This window comes from Scomber scombrus, chromosome 20, assembly GCF_963691925.1.
Source record: "Scomber scombrus chromosome 20, fScoSco1.1, whole genome shotgun sequence".
In the NCBI taxonomy this organism is placed as follows: domain Eukaryota; kingdom Metazoa; phylum Chordata; class Actinopteri; order Scombriformes; family Scombridae; genus Scomber; species Scomber scombrus.
In genome coordinates this window covers 23,915,198-23,933,610 of record NC_084989.1, presented here as the reverse complement: position 1 = coordinate 23,933,610, position 18,413 = coordinate 23,915,198, and the positions used below count along the sequence as shown (strand labels likewise).

The 18,413-nt window shown below is 38.8% G+C and overlaps 1 protein-coding gene across 3 annotated transcripts; it reads right to left on the bottom strand.

Annotated features, from left to right (window-relative positions):
* Positions 1-1,392: 1,392 nt before the first annotated feature.
* LOC134002018 (NACHT, LRR and PYD domains-containing protein 12-like) lies at positions 1,393-15,775 on the bottom strand. 3 transcript variants are annotated; one of them, XM_062441260.1, is made up of 16 exons: positions 15,709-15,775; positions 14,333-14,482; positions 13,535-13,684; positions 12,859-12,963; positions 11,366-11,479; positions 10,004-10,242; positions 7,893-9,669; positions 7,213-7,386; positions 6,035-6,208; positions 5,492-5,665; positions 5,018-5,191; positions 4,315-4,491; positions 3,607-3,780; positions 2,840-3,013; positions 2,078-2,251; positions 1,393-1,487 (listed from the first exon to the last, which is right to left on the bottom strand). In XM_062441260.1, exons 1-16 carry the CDS (start codon positions 15,735-15,737, stop codon positions 1,481-1,483), a joined length of 3,966 nt encoding a protein of 1,321 aa, XP_062297244.1. In that variant the 5' UTR covers positions 15,738-15,775; the 3' UTR covers positions 1,393-1,480. The 3 variants fall into 3 exon arrangements, with proteins under 3 accessions (XP_062297244.1, XP_062297246.1, XP_062297247.1); XM_062441262.1 differs by lacking the exon at positions 12,859-12,963; XM_062441263.1 differs by lacking the exons at positions 3,607-3,780; positions 4,315-4,491.
* Between the last annotated feature and the right edge of the window lie 2,638 nt (positions 15,776-18,413).

The window sequence follows — 18,413 nt, the reverse complement described above, 5'->3', positions numbered from 1 at the left end:
TGTTTCAATGACACTTTGTACAGACTGAACTAAAAGTGTGCATTTGTGTGGTGCATTCACATGCTGGTGGGATAAATTGATATCAATAGTAGAGACTACAATTACAACATAATAAACAGCAGGGGAAAATAAGTGCATCCAACAGCTGGTGTACTTTCAACATTTGAACAGTCAAAAGAAATACACTGAAAATCCAGATAGAACTGGAGAACAAATAAACTTTATTTACCACCACCAGTCTTTATATCTGACAGGTATGTAGGAAACAGGTGAGACAGGCTGTGGATATCAGGAGGTGTGAGTTAATAATAGCAATACAATCTAAAGTCCACTGGGGTAATGTGTGGGGGAAGAATAAAGACAATATGCTTTTGCTCTTTTTATCTTCACATAGACATACCGAGTCACAATCTCCTCCTGAATGTACAAAACATACATGGTGCAAATCATGTACTTACTTAGAGCTTAGTACATCCTAAGTAGAACAAAGTAAAGTGTAGATCACTGTCAGTAGGAGAGGCCTCTATGGGATACTTCAGCCTGTACATAGTACCCAGGTCCTGACCCAATAAACAGGGGTAGGTGAACTATTATCTCAAAGGGAAAATAGTTACTTCTAGACCCACACTCAATTAAGAAAAGTACAACTTGAGGAAAAATATTCACTTTTTATTTGAGTATTACAATAGAAGTACTATTCAAAACCCCATTCAGGGTTTCAGTATCATTCCCTGAGCAAAAAGAGAGAGCTATATTTTTTCTTTATATTCATATAACCATGCAACATAAGCTGATTTATGCCTCCATGAGTTCAGTGACAACAGGATATGGAAAACTCATGTTGTCCAAGAAGGTGGTGCAAGTTAACTCTTAAACACACACTATAATGTAGGTTATAATGTAGCACACACACAAAGCAATGCTGTGAGTTTCATTGTTGATTCAAAGCAGGCTGTAACTGGATTAAACACATACTCCTTTCTACTGAAGAAAATCATTTTAGAGGACAAAACAACCTTAATAACGTTCAACAAAGTCACTCAGAAGATACAACAGATATTATAGTTTACTAAAACTACAAGGGGATCTAAAACTAGTGTGAGAAAACATTTTATTTAATGGAAATAAGAATAATAGTTATGAATAAATGCAATTGAAGGCGAGGGGACATAAATCGCAAATGAAAAAAACCCCCAAAAAACAAACAAAAGTGAATTCAAACTTAGCACCAATATGAATGACACTTGACCTACTCTGCTATATTCTACCGTTGTAACTACTATTTAATTTACACATGTTTACAAATGTTACATTAAAGCACACAAACCTACAAAATAAGACATGCAGGCTGGATGAAGTTCTCTCCAATCTACCTCCCAGTAACATGGCCCCGCTGATTCAACCTCTCTGGATCATCGGAATACAGCTGATCCTCTCTCAACACACTCCTGGATGCTCATTCACACTCTTACTGAGATCATCACCATCTAATGAGAAGAAGAAAGAAACAACAGAAGTCATAAATGAGTGTTTAGTGAGACTCACTTCATCAGCTGTCAGTCAGTGATGCAGCACATCCAGTATAAAGAGCAGCAGGGACTTCAGTCCTGTTCAGACCAGAAGTGGGACAGCTGTGCAGCGTAGCCTGCAAGCTGCAGTCAGACAGATCTTAGATCAAAGATGAACTCATCACTTCTTCAGAATTGAAATGAGAGAACAAACACTTTTAGATCAGATTTGATGGTTTGATGATGAGGATCACTGTCTCTATACATCTTGTAAGGCTGTCAGCTGTAATCCAGCTTTATTTTCTGTTGACAGTCGTCTTCACATCAACTCAAACACATGATCACAACAAGCTTCTGGCTGATCTGATTGGCTGACTGTTCTCTCTCTCTCTCTGTCTTTCTGTCCAGTCCTGAAGCCTGTCACCATTCTCCTCTCACAGCTTTACTGAGGAAAGCAGCACTGAGAAGGTTGGAGGTTCAACAGGAAGTACTGGATATTTGCTTTGATACTGACTGTGTTTAATACTAAACTGCTGAAACCAGCACAGACTGACTCCAACTCTACTGACCTCAGAGTCTCCAGTCTGCAGTCTGGACTCTCCTTAAGATCACACAGCTGCTTCACATCTGAATCCTGCAGGTTGTTGAGACTCAGATCCAGCTCTCTCAGATGGGAGAGGTTGGACTTCAGAGCTGAGGCCAGAGAAGCACAGCTGATCTCTGACAAACCACATTTACTCAATCTGAAAAAAGAATAAATTATGTCACTTTGGCAGACAAAGTTCATGCTTGCACATACAAACAGTGAAAATGAGCTCTCATTCATATTGACAACATGCTGCTACTTCAATTAAGACACAATGGCTTTATCTCTTAAATAGGAGAAGCAATGATACACAAAATACCCACAATATTTCAGTTTCATGGAATTGTGAAGCCATAAAAAATCATGGCATCTTGTGGTTGAATATTTCCGTCTGTATAAACACAGCATAGCTTTATAAATGTGCTGAAACCAACAAATACTGGATAATATATTTCTTACTGCCTGATAGTGTTTTTTGTTTGACTTAAAGAAGCGCATTTAGATTTAATGAAATGTAGAAATTAAATGCTTAAGAGGTTCAGAGTGAATTGTCCAGTGTCATTGTTTTCTTGTTATATTAGAGATTTAAATCTTTAGCTCTGAGCTCTCTCTACAGTCAACGGCTTTACCATTGCGATACTCATTGTGCATCAGCATAATATCATCCTCATGTCTGCAGATTAGTGTCACCACAACTTTCCCATCATATCAATCTCAGCACAAAAAATTAAAAATGGTGTCTAACCTCAGAGTCTCCAGTATACATTGGGGCCTCCTTTGAAATGTACACAGCAGTTTCACCCCTGAATCCTGCAGGTTGTTGTAGCTCAGATCCAGCTCTCTAAGACAGGAAGGGCTGGACTTCAGAGCTGAGGCCAGAGAAGCACAGCTGATCTCTGACAAACTGCAGTCCCTCAATCTGAATAAAAAATACATTGTTACTTTGGAAGAAAATGTTCCTTCTTGAAATCATTCAACATATCATGATCTGTTCAGAGCTGAAGTAGGTAGCAGTAGCAGTTTTAAAAATGAAACTCCAGACACCTGAACCCAACAGGATTCAGGTAAAAAACTCTCAAATACAAACAGATACAAATACAAAAATACAAAGAGTCCATATTAATGTGAATGAAAACATGCTGCTATTTCAATAAAGACACAGTGACTTAAGAGTGAATTAGCCAGTGGAGATATTTTAATGTTATATTAAATGGGAAGGCCAAAACACACTCTGTGTGTATCCATGTGAAGTCTATAATATAGTCACAGATGTTTCTGGTACTGAAATTGATTAAAACAACAGATCTGGGTGTTTGAGAGTATGTTTCAAAGTGTCAGACTATGGTTTAAAATGAAATAATTAAAAAGTATTACAAAAGTTTGAAAACATTTGAGTGTTTAAATCTGAAGTGGATTTTACCTCATAAACATAATCTTTATGTCTGTAGTTTAGTGTCATCACAACTTTTGCAGTATATTAATCTCAGCACAGAAGAAAAAAAGGTGTCTGACCTTAGAGTCTCCAGTCCACACTGTGGACTCTCAAGAAAATCACAGAGCAGCTTCACTCCTGAATCCTGCAGTTTGTTGGAGCTCAGCTGCAGCTTTCTCAGATGGGAGGGGTTGGACTTCAGAGCTGAGACCAGAGAAGCACAGCTGTCCTCTGACAAACTGCAGAAACTCAATCTGAATAAAGAATACAGACTAAAACTTCAGACAATGTTTCTGCATAGAGGGTCTTCTTGAAAAAAATGTTTAATGATGTATTAAGAGTTGAAGGTAAAGAATGTAGAACATCTGAACCCCACAGAATGCATGTTAAAACCTGTCAAATAGAAATAGTGAAAAAGAGTTTGCATTAATACTAACATGCTGCTACTTCAATAATGAGAGTAAATTCAGCTTCAATTGAGCAGCTTCACTGGTTACCCATCTTTACAAAGTCATGTTCACGTTTCTTTTCAATTAAAAGAAATAAAAAGTTAAATACTGTATAAATTCAAGTGTTTTAGAGTAAACCAGCCAGTGTGGGATTGTTTGTTAGATTACAAAAAATCTTCTGACAGTCAGTGGACTGAGCCATTGAACAGGAGTGCAGAGTTTTGCATTAACATACACTATGTGAATCAACATAATATCAGCTTTAAGTCTGCAGACTAATGTCATCACAACTTTCACATCATATTTTTCTCAGCACAGAAGTATAAAATATTGTCTGACCTCAGAGTCTCCAGTCTCCTGTGTGGACTCTCTAGAAAACGACACAGAAGTTTCAATCCTGAATCCTGCAGCTTGTGATTGTAGTTCAGCTCCAAAGCTCTCAGATGGGAGGGGTTGGACTTCAGAGCTAAGGCTAGAGAAGCACAGCTGATCTCTGACAAACTGCAGTCCCACAATCTGAATTTTAAAAAAAAAGCATGTCACTTTAGAAAACAATGTTCCTGCATCAAATCATTCAATATTTCATACCATTTAATGAACTCTAATCAGCAATACTGCCTTTTTCCACTTAAAAAAAACTGCCAACTATTCTCATTTTCTAAACGGATTAATTATTTTATTATATCTAAACTTGACTAATGCAATAGTATTCCTAATGGAACATCTTTCAAAGTCCTAAAATAATTACAGTACATACAAGCCATGCCTGCTCACTCATTCCCACTTTCCCCTCTCCTCAAGAACATCCACTGGCTTCCCAGTCCTGCAATAGATTCAATTCAAAGTCCTCCTCATTCACAAAGCCCTCCATGACCAAGCCCCCTCTCTCAGAGAGCTCACAGATGTACAGTTCTGGGGTACATGGCAATAACTGCAGAACATGTTTTGTTTTGTTTTTAGACAAATTTAATCTACATAAATTATTTTAAATTATGATACGAAGATAAAATCTGCAATAGCAACTAACAGTCAGTGAACTGACCTCAAAGTTTCCAGTCTACAATGTCGACTCTTCAGAAAATCACCCAGCAGCCTCACTCCTGAATCCTGTAGCTTGTTTCCAGTCAGATTCAGCTCTCTCAGATGGGAGGGGTTGGACTTTAGAGCTGAGACCAGAGAAGCACAGCTGATCTCTGATAAACTGCAGTACCTCAACCTGAATAAAGAATAAATTATGTCATTTTAGATTACAATGTACCTATTTGAAATCATTCAGTGTGGTGAATGATGTATGAGAGGTCAACAGATCTGGGTGTTTGAGAGTATGTTTCAAAGTGTCAGATTATGGTTTAAAATGAAATAATTAAAACAATATTTCAAAAGTTTGAAAACATTTGAGTGTTTAAATCTGAAGTGGATTCTACCTCATAAACACAATCTTTATGTCTGTAGTTTAGTGTCATCAAAACTTTTGCAGTATATTAATCTCAGTGCAGAAGAAAAAAAGGTGTCTGACCTCAGAGTCTCCAGTCCACACTGTGGGCTCTCAATAAAATCACACAGCAGCTTGACCCCTGAATCCTGCAGTGTGTTGTCACCCAGATCCAGCTCTCTCAGATGGGAGGGGTTGGACTTCAGAGCTGAGGCCAGAGAAGCACAGCTGATCTCTGACAAATTGCAGCCCCTCAATCTGAATAAAGAATAAATTACATCACTTTAGAAGACAAAGTCCCTGCTTTAAATCATGTAATGCTTCATTATCTGTTCAGAGATTAAGCAAGTTTAGAATACAGAAGTTCAGAAAATCGAAACTCTAACACATGAACCCAACAGGAGGCAGGTTAAAATGGTCAAATACAAACTATTTTCTTGTTATATTAAGATTTTAACTCTGAAGCTCTAGCATTGTTAATAGACTAAACAGCTGCAGAAAATAGACATTAACTGTAAGGTACTCCGTCTCGATCAACATAATTTCATCCATACGTCGGCAATTTAGTCTCACCACAACTATCGCATCATATTAATCTCAGCACAGAGGTACAACAAATTGTCTGACCTCAGAGTCTTCAGTCTACTGTGTGGATTCTCGAGAAAATCACACAGCTGCTTCACCCCTGAATCCTGCAGGTCGTTGTTACTCAGATGCAGTTCTCTCAGATGGGAGGGGTTGGACTTCAGAGCTGAAGCCAGAGAAGCACAGCTGATCTCTGACAAACTGCAGTCACTCAATCTAAATAAAGAATTAATGATATAGATAAAAATCCATTACAATCAATTAGATCTGTGCAGATCTTGAATGCATAATTCAACATTATTATGCCATAAGCTGTTGGTCATTTTTTTTAATTTTAGATCATCACATCAGTCTTCTATGGACATCATTCAAATGTCACAATGACATTCAGACATTTGTTCATGTCAACACAGATCAGTAAAATGCTACAGACCATAGTCAAGTCTGTAATAGGGATCAAATTAGACATGTTGAAATAAAAAGCTTGCTCATTACTTTATCTTCTGGCAAATGCTAACAATTATGTGTCATTTATTTAAAACTACAAAACTACAGAACTTTAGTAACTACTGAGGCACTTATTACTAACTGCAGATTTGCTGTCATGATCTCCACTGACTAACTGTGATCAGTGCAAAACCCTTTTAACTTGTGGTGCAGCTACACACAGCGACAACATTTTCTGACAGGAAGCATCATGCACATGTTGAAGTGTTGCCTGTCATTGGTGGCAGCTCAGACACGACTAAAGATACAAACTGCATTTGGAAACATGATTTGCTGTCTTTGCCTGTATTCCTGTGTGAGTTTTAGAGTATGTGTGTGAGAGAGATTTCATGTATGATTTCCTGCAAAGTGTGTTCTCAGTATGTATATAGAAGACATTATTCCTGAAAATGCAATGAACCTATTGAATTTTTTCCCATTTGGTTTACATATATGTTTCACACACATAAGAATTATAAACATTAAATTGGTGTTACTGACAATTGTTCGATCTAAAAAAAATCTACATGTACAGTATTTGTTTAAAAACAACTTTCAAAAACTATTTCAATTGAAGACAAATCCAAAGTGAACCCAACTGTTAACACGTTCTGGACTTCAAACATTTTAGTGACAAAAAAACAAATTAATCAAATTAAATAAGAAACTTCTGTTATGTATTTAAATAATTGGGTACAAAATGTACAAAGGGGAAACACAGTAAGTGAACTAACCTCAGAGTCTCCAGTGTACAGTTTGTACTCTCTAGTCCAGCAGATAGCAGCTTCACCCCTGAATCCTGCAGGTCATTTTCACCCAGGTCCAGCTCTCTGAGATGGGAGGGGTTGGACATCAGAGCTGAGGCCACAACTTCACAGTGAGTCTCTGAGAGTCCACAGCTATTGAGCCTGTAATCACAAATTACATTACATTAAAATATGCTTCAGTCAAACATCATGACACCCACACACACATATATATATATATATATATATATATATATATATATATATATATATATATATATATATATATACACTATGCATGTTCATGACAAAGCTAAATATACTGTATTGGTATCAGTCACAACAAATAATTATGGGTTGTTGTTATCAGCCCTGAAATTCCACATTGGTGCATCTCCAATGTAACATGATACACACTTTAGAGCATGCACGAAACATTTACATTACACTTTACTCTAATATTGATATGACAGATGTAATATTGGTTTTATAATATTGATATTTTATTTCCTAATCACTCTCAACACTGTAAAATGCCTTCTCCAGAATTGGGTACAGAGGCAACAGGAAGTACCTCAAACTTTTTGGACTGCGCATCTGGACATGCATGTTCTGCAGTGAAGGATTTACAATAGTTTAATATTTATAATAATCACATCAGGACTTACACAGCCTTCCTGCAGTTCCTCACAGCTGGAATCAGTCTCAGTCGTGCCTGGTCTGTTGTGTTGTACTTCTGCAGGTCCAACTCATCCAGAACCTCCTCAGACATCTCCAGCATGTAGGCCAGAGCTGAGCAATGGATCTCAGAAAGTTCCTTCTGTGATCTGTTGTCTGACTTCAGGAACTCTTGGATCTCCTGATATACTGAGCGGTCGTTCATCTCCATCAGACAGTGGAAGATGTTGATGCTTCTGTCAGGAGACACGTAGGTCCTCTTCTCCTTCAAGTTGTTGATGACTCTCTTGATGATTACTGGACTGTTCTTTGACTGATCTAGCAGGCCTCGTAAGAGACTCTGGTTGGACTTCAGAGAGAGGCCATGAAGGAAGCGAACAAACATGTCCAGGTGGCCATTTTTACTGTCCATAGATTTGTCTAAGGCTCCCATCAGGAAGACATCCAGGGATGAGTAGCTGTAGTCTTTTCCAAGGAAGTTCTGCAGTACCTCTGTGTTCTTGCTGGTGTAACAGTGGTACATGTAGACTGCAGCCAGAAACTCCTGAACACTCAGATGAACAAAGCTGTAGACTGTTTTCTGGAAGATCACACTCTCTCTTTTGAAAATCTCTCTACAAAATCCTGAGTGTACCAAGGCCTCTGTGACATCAAGACCACACTGCTCCAGGTCTTCTTGGTAGAACATGATGTTTTCTTTCTCCAGTTGTTCAAACGCCAGCCTCCCCAGCTTCAGAAGAAGTTTCCTGTCAGCCTTCGTCAGCTCCTGTGGACTCATCTCATGTCCCTCTTCATACTTGTTCTTCTTCCTCTTTGTCTGAACCAGCAGGTAGTGTGAGTACAGGTCAGTCAGGGTCTTGGGCAGCTGTCCTCTCTGGTCTGAAGTCAACATGTCCTCCAGAACTGTAGCAGTGATCCAGCAGAAGACTGGGATTCGACACATGATGTGGAGGTTCCTGGATGTCTTGATGTGTGAAGTAATTGTGCTGGACTGCTCTTCATCACTGAATCTCTTCCTGAAGTACTCCTCCTTCTGGTTGTCAGTGAAGCCTCGTACTTCTGTTACCCTGTCCACACATGAAGGAGGGATCTGATTGGCTGCTGCAGGTCGGGAAGTTACCCAGATAAGAGCTGAGGGAAGCAGATTACCTGCGATGAGGTTTGTCAAAAGCACGCTGACTGATGACTTCTGTGTGATGTCAGACACGACTTCACTGTTGTTGAAATCCAGTGAAAGTCTGCTTTCATCCAGGCCGTCAAAGATGAACAAAACTTTACAGACAGCGAGCATCTCTGCTGTGAGCTTCTGTAATGTTGGATAGAAAACATGGATCAGCATGATCAGACTGTACTGCTCATTTTTGATCACGTTCAGCTCCCTGAACGGAAGTGGAATCACCAGATTGATATCTTGGTTTTTGGAGCGCTGTGCCCAGTCCAGAGTGAACTTCTGCACTGAGAAGGTTTTTCCGACGCCAGCGACGCCGTTCATCATAACGACTCTGATGTGTTTCTGTTGGTCAGGTAAGACTTTAAAGATGTCGCAGCACTTGATTGGAGTGTCATGGTGGATCTCCATCTTGGAATCTGTCTCAAGCTGCCTCACCTTTTCACTCTGTCCCTTTGTAATGTAGACCTCAGTGTAGATGCTGTTGAGGACAGTTTTACTTTTTGCTTCATCAGTTCCTTGAGTCACACGTTCACATCTCCCACTCAGACAGGTCCTTTGTTCATCTAAAACCTTGCAGAGAGCAACATTCCCTAAAACTGAGAAAGACAAAGACAGAGAAGACAATGTGATAATCATTTATTATTTGAAACACAAAAATAATAATAATAAAAAAATAATATTTCTAAGTTAAAATTAAGAGTGCAAGGATAAGTGTGTTATTTGGTGAATTATACCTTGTTTTGTGGTTATGTTGCAGGTTTACAACCTACTACTACTAGTTCTACCGCTATGTTTAACAGATATGTGCAATAAAATCGTGTGGAGAACTGAGTTGTGTCTGCCTTACTTGTCCTGAGACCCTTCCAAAGGGAGTTTATTAAACCAAGCAGTGTGAAAAGCTAGGCAGTTTAATACAATCTGGACACTTACTTTGTACAGTGCTGGTCTGACTGTCTGGTTGCAGTCCAGGTGTTGTTCTGGATCTTTTTCCACACTGGGGACACAAGGAGTCTCCTGATGAAGTAGACTGATTCCAGTATGAAGTGATGCACTGTCTGCAGAACCAGTGTCCACAGCTGGTAGATACTGGATCCTTCAGGACGTCCTGACACAAAGAACAGCAGGACAGCTGCTCTTCCACAGAAACATCACGTTTCCTCTTCTTCTTTCTGTGAAGACATTTCTTTACAATTAACATGTGGCCTACAATGTAATATGACTTGGACTGAGGGCAGACAACAGAGGAGGAGAATGAGAGACAAAGTGGTGGAAGACAAGTAGAGAGATCCACACTACTTTTTGTTATATGATACTTTTATGGACAATGAATGATAACCAACATTCCTGGAGTATATTTTATTAGTTTATTTATTAATTGGTGTGGAATTTTCTGTAAAACAAAGGTAATAACGACAATATAGCTGTCTTTCGCATCTATCAGCAACACAGAAGGTTTTTGACAGCATTCTACATCAAAATGCCTAAAACAAGACTGGACCTATGTTATGTAGTTTGTTCAGTTGAATACTGAACTGTAAAAATCTGTAATTTTAATCAAGGTAATGATCTGTTTCACTTGGTTGTCTGTCAATGGTGTCATACCCCCCCCCCCCCCCCCCCCTCTACCAAAAAGAGTAAGGGCACAAGACGCACGCGTCCTCATTGTGGTTACCTGACACCATTGAGCCTACCAAAGAGTATACATACAAGATAATGAGTCAGTGTTGTGGTTCTCCGCCAGAAACTGTCATAAATTTGTCATAAGGTTAAAAATAGATATTTATTCCTTTTTAAGCCACATTTTATTTATAAATGTTTTAAATATTTCGGTTGTCTTTACCCAGTTCTTTTACCCGGCCGGATGAAGGATTTTAGTCATAAGACGTCTGGATTTTAAGTGATCAGAAAAACAAGCTGAGCAAACGTTAGCAGCAGCGTGGCTAGCAGCACTTCCCAGGTATCCACAGTACACAATGATGTTAACACCTGTAGTTCATACATGACATCACTCGGCACCGAGCCAAGTTGAAGGTAAACAAAACAGTCACAGGGTGCACAGGAGAGGCTCGGTAAACATCAACCATTTGCCTGTGTCCCCAACACAATTTTATAACCCTGAACCGGTAGTGTAAAAAATGTGTGTATTTTTCCTAATACATTAATCTAAAACTGAAGCTTAGTGCACGTTTAGCAACATGAACAGAAGACTGGGGTGAGCTGGCTGCACCACACAGTCAAGTGGATGACATTGGGATGTGGAGTGATGGCAGTTTAAAATAAAAAGAGGCTTACTTTGTGTCTCTGGGTCCATCACTGAAGTGTGGAGGTTTTCCCATGGACTCATCACTCTTCATAGACGAACAGCTGGATCGTGGTGACTCTGCTGTCTGCCTGTGATACTGACCTCTGTAACAGCAAGATGTTTTTATTAATATCATGTTAATCACTGACAAATCCTTTGATGAAAAGTCAATATGGAAATTGTCATCTGATTTCCTACAGTGACGTCGACATCAAGCAACACTAAAGGATAGAAGAAATACACTGGCATCCACAAAGATAATTTTAGTTTAGTTTATTTATTCAAACCTGACCTGTCTCACATTAGCTCCAATTTGGATTTGATAGTTTTACGTTTTCTATAGGAATCAATGGGCCTGTAGCTGAGACTCACAGACAAAGACAAAGGGACAAATACATTGTTTATAACTGCAACTCTATAAATATCAGTGGTGGCAAATACCTTCTTGTGTGCATTAAAAGATCAGTCTGGTATAATTCTACATTTTTTATTGGCAAAACCCATAAAAAAGACCAACATAGTGTAGGACTGTCTGTCAATACTTTCCTCTCCCCCTAGTCTGTCTGTGACTCTCAGCTACACGCCCACTGATTCCTATAGAAAACGTATATCTTAAAATATATAATTTCATTATAAAGCTATAATATGTAACTATTCTACATCAAAATGCCTAAAACAAGACTGGACCTATGTTATGTAGTTTGTTCAGTTGAATACTGAAATGTAAAAATCTGTAATTTTAATCAAGGTAATGATCTGTTTCACTTGGTTGCCTGTCAATGGTGTCATACCCCCCCCCCCCCACCCCCCACCCCCCTCTACCAAAGAGAGTAAGGGCACAAGACGCATGCATCCTCATTGTGGTTACGTGCCACCATTGAGCCTACCAAAGAGTATACATACAAGATAATGAGTCAGTGTTGTGGTTCTCTGCCAGAAACGGTCATAAATTTGTCATAAGGTTAAAAATAGATATTTATTCCTTTTTAAGCCACATTTTATTGATAAATGTTTTAAATATTTCGGTTGTCTTTACCCAGTTCTTTTACCCGGCCGGATGAAGGATTTTAGTCATAAGACGTCTGGATTTTAAGTGATCAGAAAAACAAGCTGAGCAAACGTTAGCAGCAGCGTGGCTAGCAGCACTTCCCAGGTATCCATAGTATGATGTTAACACCTGTAGTTCATACATGACATCACTCGGCACCGAGCCAAGTTGAAGGTAAACAAAACAGTCACAGGGTGCACAGGAGAGGCTCGGTAAACATCAACCATTTGCCTGTGTCCCCAACACAATTTTATAACCCTGAACCGGTAGTGTAAAGAATGTGTGTATTTTTCCTAATACATTAATCTAAACCTGAAGCTTAGTGCACGTTTAGCAACATGAAGAGAAGACTGGGGTGAGCTGGCTGCACCACACAGTCAAGTGGATGACATTGGGATGTGGAGTGATGGCAGTTTAAAATAAAAAGAGGCTTACTTTGTGTCTCTGGGTCCATCACTGAAGTTTGGAGGTTTTCCCATGGACTCCTCACTCTTCATAGACGAACACTGTGACTCTGCTGTCTGCCTGTGATACCGACCTCTGTAACAGCAAGATGTTTTTATTAATATCATGTTAATCACTGACAAATCCTTTGATGAAAAGTTAATATGGGAATTTTCATCTGATTTCCTACAGTGACGTCGACATCAAGCAACACTAAAGGATAGAAGAAATACACTGGCATCCACAAAGATCATTTTAGTTTAGTTTATTTATTCAAACCTGACCTGTCTCACATTAGCTCCAATTTGGATTTTATAGTTTTAAAACAACCAAAACATCCTGAATGATAAACAAATGAAGTATGAAATACAAGATGAAACACAGCTGGAGCCCCCTGCACTCTACATACACAGAATATGTATTAACGAATATTAAATTGTTTTTCTTTACATCTGTCATTTTCATCAGCTGCAGTAAGAATGTGTAGTTGGTTTTAGGTAAAAACGTATCTTCAATTTCACCACAAACAGTCAACGCTCAGCAGTCGGATGTAATACACTAAAGGAAAAGGAAGAACTTATTTTCGGTTGTTTTCAGATGTTAAAGCAACAAACTACTGTTACAGCCAACAGTTTAGAGGATAAAATGTTTGTGTGACTTTTCTTACTTTGTGTCTGAGGGTCCAGGTTCATTACTGAAGTTCCAGGGACGATCTTTAGACTGGTTACTCTTCATAGACGGACAGCTGGATGCTGAAGACTCTGCTCTGTCCTCCTCTTCCTCCTCACAATCACTCATCTTGTGGACTTCAGTCAGTCTGAGATATAAAAAAGTAACACTGACTGTGAGATTAGAAAGCAAGAGTCAAGTCTGTTCAAGAGTCACAGCAACAAGAGATAAATGTATTTATATTCAATGAGTCCTCTTCCCTCTGCAGTCCTCAGGGATGCTTGATGGCCCACAGGCCCTGGAAGGCTTGTAAAGGTAGTAGCTGGACTCTGATCCTCTTGCAACGTGTCAGAGCTTGAGCAGTTTTGCAAAGAAGGTTGGAGTAAAATTGCAGTGTCCAGATGTGCAAACCTGATTGAGACCTATCTACATGTACACAGACTCGGTGCTGTGATACCGGCCAAAGGTGAATCTACTAAATACTGACTTGAATCGGGTGAATATTTATCCAATCACTTATTTTACATTATATATTTTTAATTAATTGAGATTACTTTGTAGAAATCTATTTTCACTTTGACATTGAAGAGTTATTTTTTGCACAAAAAAGAAAAAGTTAAAAGCCAAATTTTATTGACCATGATTCCATTTATAAATGCAATAAAAGTGGAAAACATCCAAGGGGGTGAATACTTTTTATAGGCACTGTATTTTGTGCTGTTTTCAGCTGTTAAAGTAACAAACTACTGCTACAGCCGACATTTAGAGGATAAAATGTTAGTGTGACTTCTCTTACTTTGTGTCTGAGGGTTCAAGTTCATTACTGAAGTTCCAGGGACGATCTTTAGACTGGTTACTCTTCATAGACGGACAGCTGGATGCTGAAGACTCTGCTCTGTCCTCCTCTTCCTCCTCACAATCACTCATCTTGTGGACTTCAGTCAGTCTGAGAGATAAAACAGTAACACTGACTGTGAGATTAGAAAGCAAGAGTCAAGTCTGTTCAAGAGTCACAGCAACAAGAGATAAATGTATTTATATATTTATATTCAATGAGAATGAGTCCTCTTCCCTCTGCATTCCTCAGGGAGAAAACTGACAGTAAATTAATAATCATGTTGTTTTAACACTCACTCTGCCTCAGACTGTTTTCCTCCTCCTGCTGTTTGTCATCTCAAAATGGCCTGAATTAATAAACTGAACTTTGACTTTCACTTTCAGTTTAAGGTGTGTGTGTACGTGCATGCGTGTGCATGTGTGTGTGGTGCTCACACAGATCTGCTTTTTAACTAGATATGTTTGTGAGCATCTCTGTGGCTTCAACATGTTAAAATAAAATGGGTTTTGATCCAAATCTTTATATTTAAATCATATAAAATGTAGTTTATGATTTATGTGCTTATTTTGTAATTTCTTACAAATGTAAAGAAACCCACCCTCATTAGTGACTCAGGATGTTTACTGCATTCCTTCACGTAGCCAACACACTTCCTAATTCTGTAACGCCCTCCATTCCTCATCCCTGTTGCCTGTAAACCCCCCCCCCCCCCGTGTGGCGTTTTTCGGCGGCTTTTTGCGTCTCTGACTACCTCTTGCGACTGTTAAATTCATTATGCCACAACTTCCTTATTTAAGCATCTTGCTCATCTTGTGGAGAGGTACTGAAAATCTGGTGTATTGAACACTTAAATGCGCAGTTCTGAAGCCAGATGTTGTTGAACTTGCACTGAACTATTTCAGATTAAAGTAACTTTAGTCATTTTAAGAGGAGACGACACCACGACTCCAAATGGGTTTCGTTTTGTATTTCTGTTACGGCGTAATGAGACATTTAGGCTTAAGGCAAGATAATGCAACTTTACAAAGAGTTACGTTAATCTAATCAATATTTAATACCTGTCGATTTCGTGTATAAGAGATTTTAAGGCTTTTAATTTTTTGATATTAGACTTTTAAGACTTTTAAAAGGGAACCGCGGAAACTCTCATCTTCATTGATTTCCCACGGAGCAAAAAAAAAAAAAAAAGCCATGTGAATATAAATTATATTTATGAGAATTAAACAAATGCAGCAATTAGAGATTTTACATTCAAACTTTAACAAGGTCTCATTATTCATCACAAACAGCAAATTAGAAAAGCGAGGAAATAATAAAGTTTTATGAAAACTTACCCTGCGTCAGACGTCAGTGTTTTATCCATCTGTCTGCTCCCTCATGCCAAAATGGAGTATATTTAGCACTGCCCCTAACACACACACACACACACACGCGCGCGCGCACACACATCTTCATATGACCTAGAAGGATAAAACACTCACTGGCCTCTTCATTAGAAACATGTACAATCTAATGTATCCAATACAGTAGAGCTGCTTTAAATTATACATTTATGCAGATTAGCGCAGATCAGGTAGAAATAAAACGGGTGCAGATATTGCGGAATTCACGGTCATCCAGTATTGAAAGTGTTGATCAGTGACTCAACATGTTACACACACACAGTCATATCAGTGGAGAGCAGTAATATGCGCTACAAGCTGTTATCAACTCAAGATCAGTTTTAACTACGAGTCTTTGGGGGTGTGACACAGTGTGTAACTAACATCCCTGCCAACTTTTAAGTTTAATGTGTGTGTGAAGTGTGTGTGCGTGTCGCGCGCTATCATCCTCTACTCAGACCACAGTGGATCACAGAGATAATGTTCCCTCTCGTGTTTGGGGACTTTTACAGTGCATGGTTGTATAAAGTTCTTTATTGTAAAATGTGTTTTAAAATTGTAATCCTACTAAATAAATAAATAAACCCCATTTTAACACAATGTACCTGTAATCAGATAACGTCTTTTTTTATTTTTTTATTTTTTTTTTACAGTTACCTTTCTATTGTCTCTAACGCCGTTACATGTAGGCCTATTCCGTTACTCCCCAAGCCTGCTCATAATACTGCAGTACTTTTACTGTAATACTGCATACTACATCACTCATAATACTGCAGTACTTTTACTGTAATACTGCATACTACATCGCTCATAATACTGCAGTACTTTTACTGTAATACTGCATACTACATCACTCATAATACTGCAGTACTTTTACTGTAATACTGCATACTACATCGCTCATAATACTGCAGTACTTTTACTGTAATACTGCATACTACATCACTCATAATACTGCAGTACTTTTACTGTAATACTGCATACTACATCGCTCATAAAACTGCAGTACTTTTACTGTAATACTGCATACTACATCACTCATAATACTGCAGTACTTTTACTGTAATACTGCATACTACATCGCTCATAATACTGCAGTACTTTTACTGTAATACTGCATACTACATCACTATAATACTGCAGTACTTTTACTGTAATACTGAATACTACATCGCTCATAATACTGCAGTACTTTTACAGTAATACTGCATACTACATCCCTCATAATACTGCAGTACTTTTACTGTAATACTGCATACTACATCGCTCATAATACTGCAGTACTTTTACAGTAATACTGCATACTACATCCCTCATAATACTGCAGTACTTTTACTGTAATACTGCATACTACATCACTATAATACTGCAGTACTTTTACTGTAATACTGCATACTACATCGCTCATAATACTGCAGTACTTTTACTGTAATACTGCATACTACATCGCTCATAATACTGCAGTACTTTTACTGTAATACTGCATACTACATCGCTCATAATACTGCAGTACTTTTACTGTAATACTGCATACTACATCACTCATAATACTTATGCAGGACTTCTATAATAATATATTATATTTTTTGTGTCATTTTATTAATTAATTGGAGACAGCTTGTGCAACTGGGAAAAGTCGTGTGGTGCCCTCTGGTGGTAAAACACTGATACTGAATATATTTACACACTTTTCGGGTTAGTGGTTAAAGTGAAGTCTCCAGGAAATGAATGTAAGTCTATGTAATGTCCACAAAAATGACCTAGGACAACATATGTGTGTTTGAGTGTGTGTGTGTGTGTGTGTGTGTAGTGTGTGTGTGTGTGTGTGTGTGTGTGGTACATGTGCTAGTCCCTACATCATGTAAAGGCTATATGGAATATTTGCGTGTACCCGCGTGCGCGCACCAGCTAGAGCGTGTGCACGTACAACCTACAATCTGTCCAGGTTAGTGCGTGAGCGCGCATGCCCGTCAGGTGGGTGAAGACAGACCGAGTGAACAGGAAGAGGACCGGAAACATGGAAAGGGTGGCTTCAAAATAAATATCACTCTTATTTAATTAATAAATATTCCTTGTGCTAAATTGTTTCAGAATTGATAGATTTTGTAATGTGGGATATTAGTTATTAGGCTTAGAAATACTTTGGATTCATACAAAAGCAGCCTTATCTGTCATTTAATTTCATAGGCCTAAAGTTTTTAGGTTAACCCTCCTGTTGTCCTCAGGTCAAAGAAGGACAGGAGGAAGGAGGAAAGAAGCAAGGAAAGGAAGAAAGGAGGGAGGAAGGAAAAGAGGAAGGGAGGGAGGGAGGGGAGGGAGAAAGGAAGGAAGGAAGGGAAGGAAAGGAGTAAGGAGAGGGAGAGAGGAAGGAAGGAAAGGAGGAAGGAAGGAAGGAAAGGAGGAAGGGAGGAAGGAAGGGAAATGAGGAAGGAAGGAAGGAAGGAAGGAAAGGAGTAAGGGAAGGGAGAGGAGGAAGGGAAGGAAGGAAGGAAGGAAGGGAAGGAAGAAGGAAGGACGGAAAGGAGTAAGGAGGGAAAGGATGGAAAGAAAGGCAGGATGGAAGGAAGTGAGGAAAGAAGTATGGAAGGAGGAGGGAGCAAAGAGAAGAGGGGAAGGATGGGAAGAACAAAGGAACAATTAAAGAAAGAGGGAGGGAG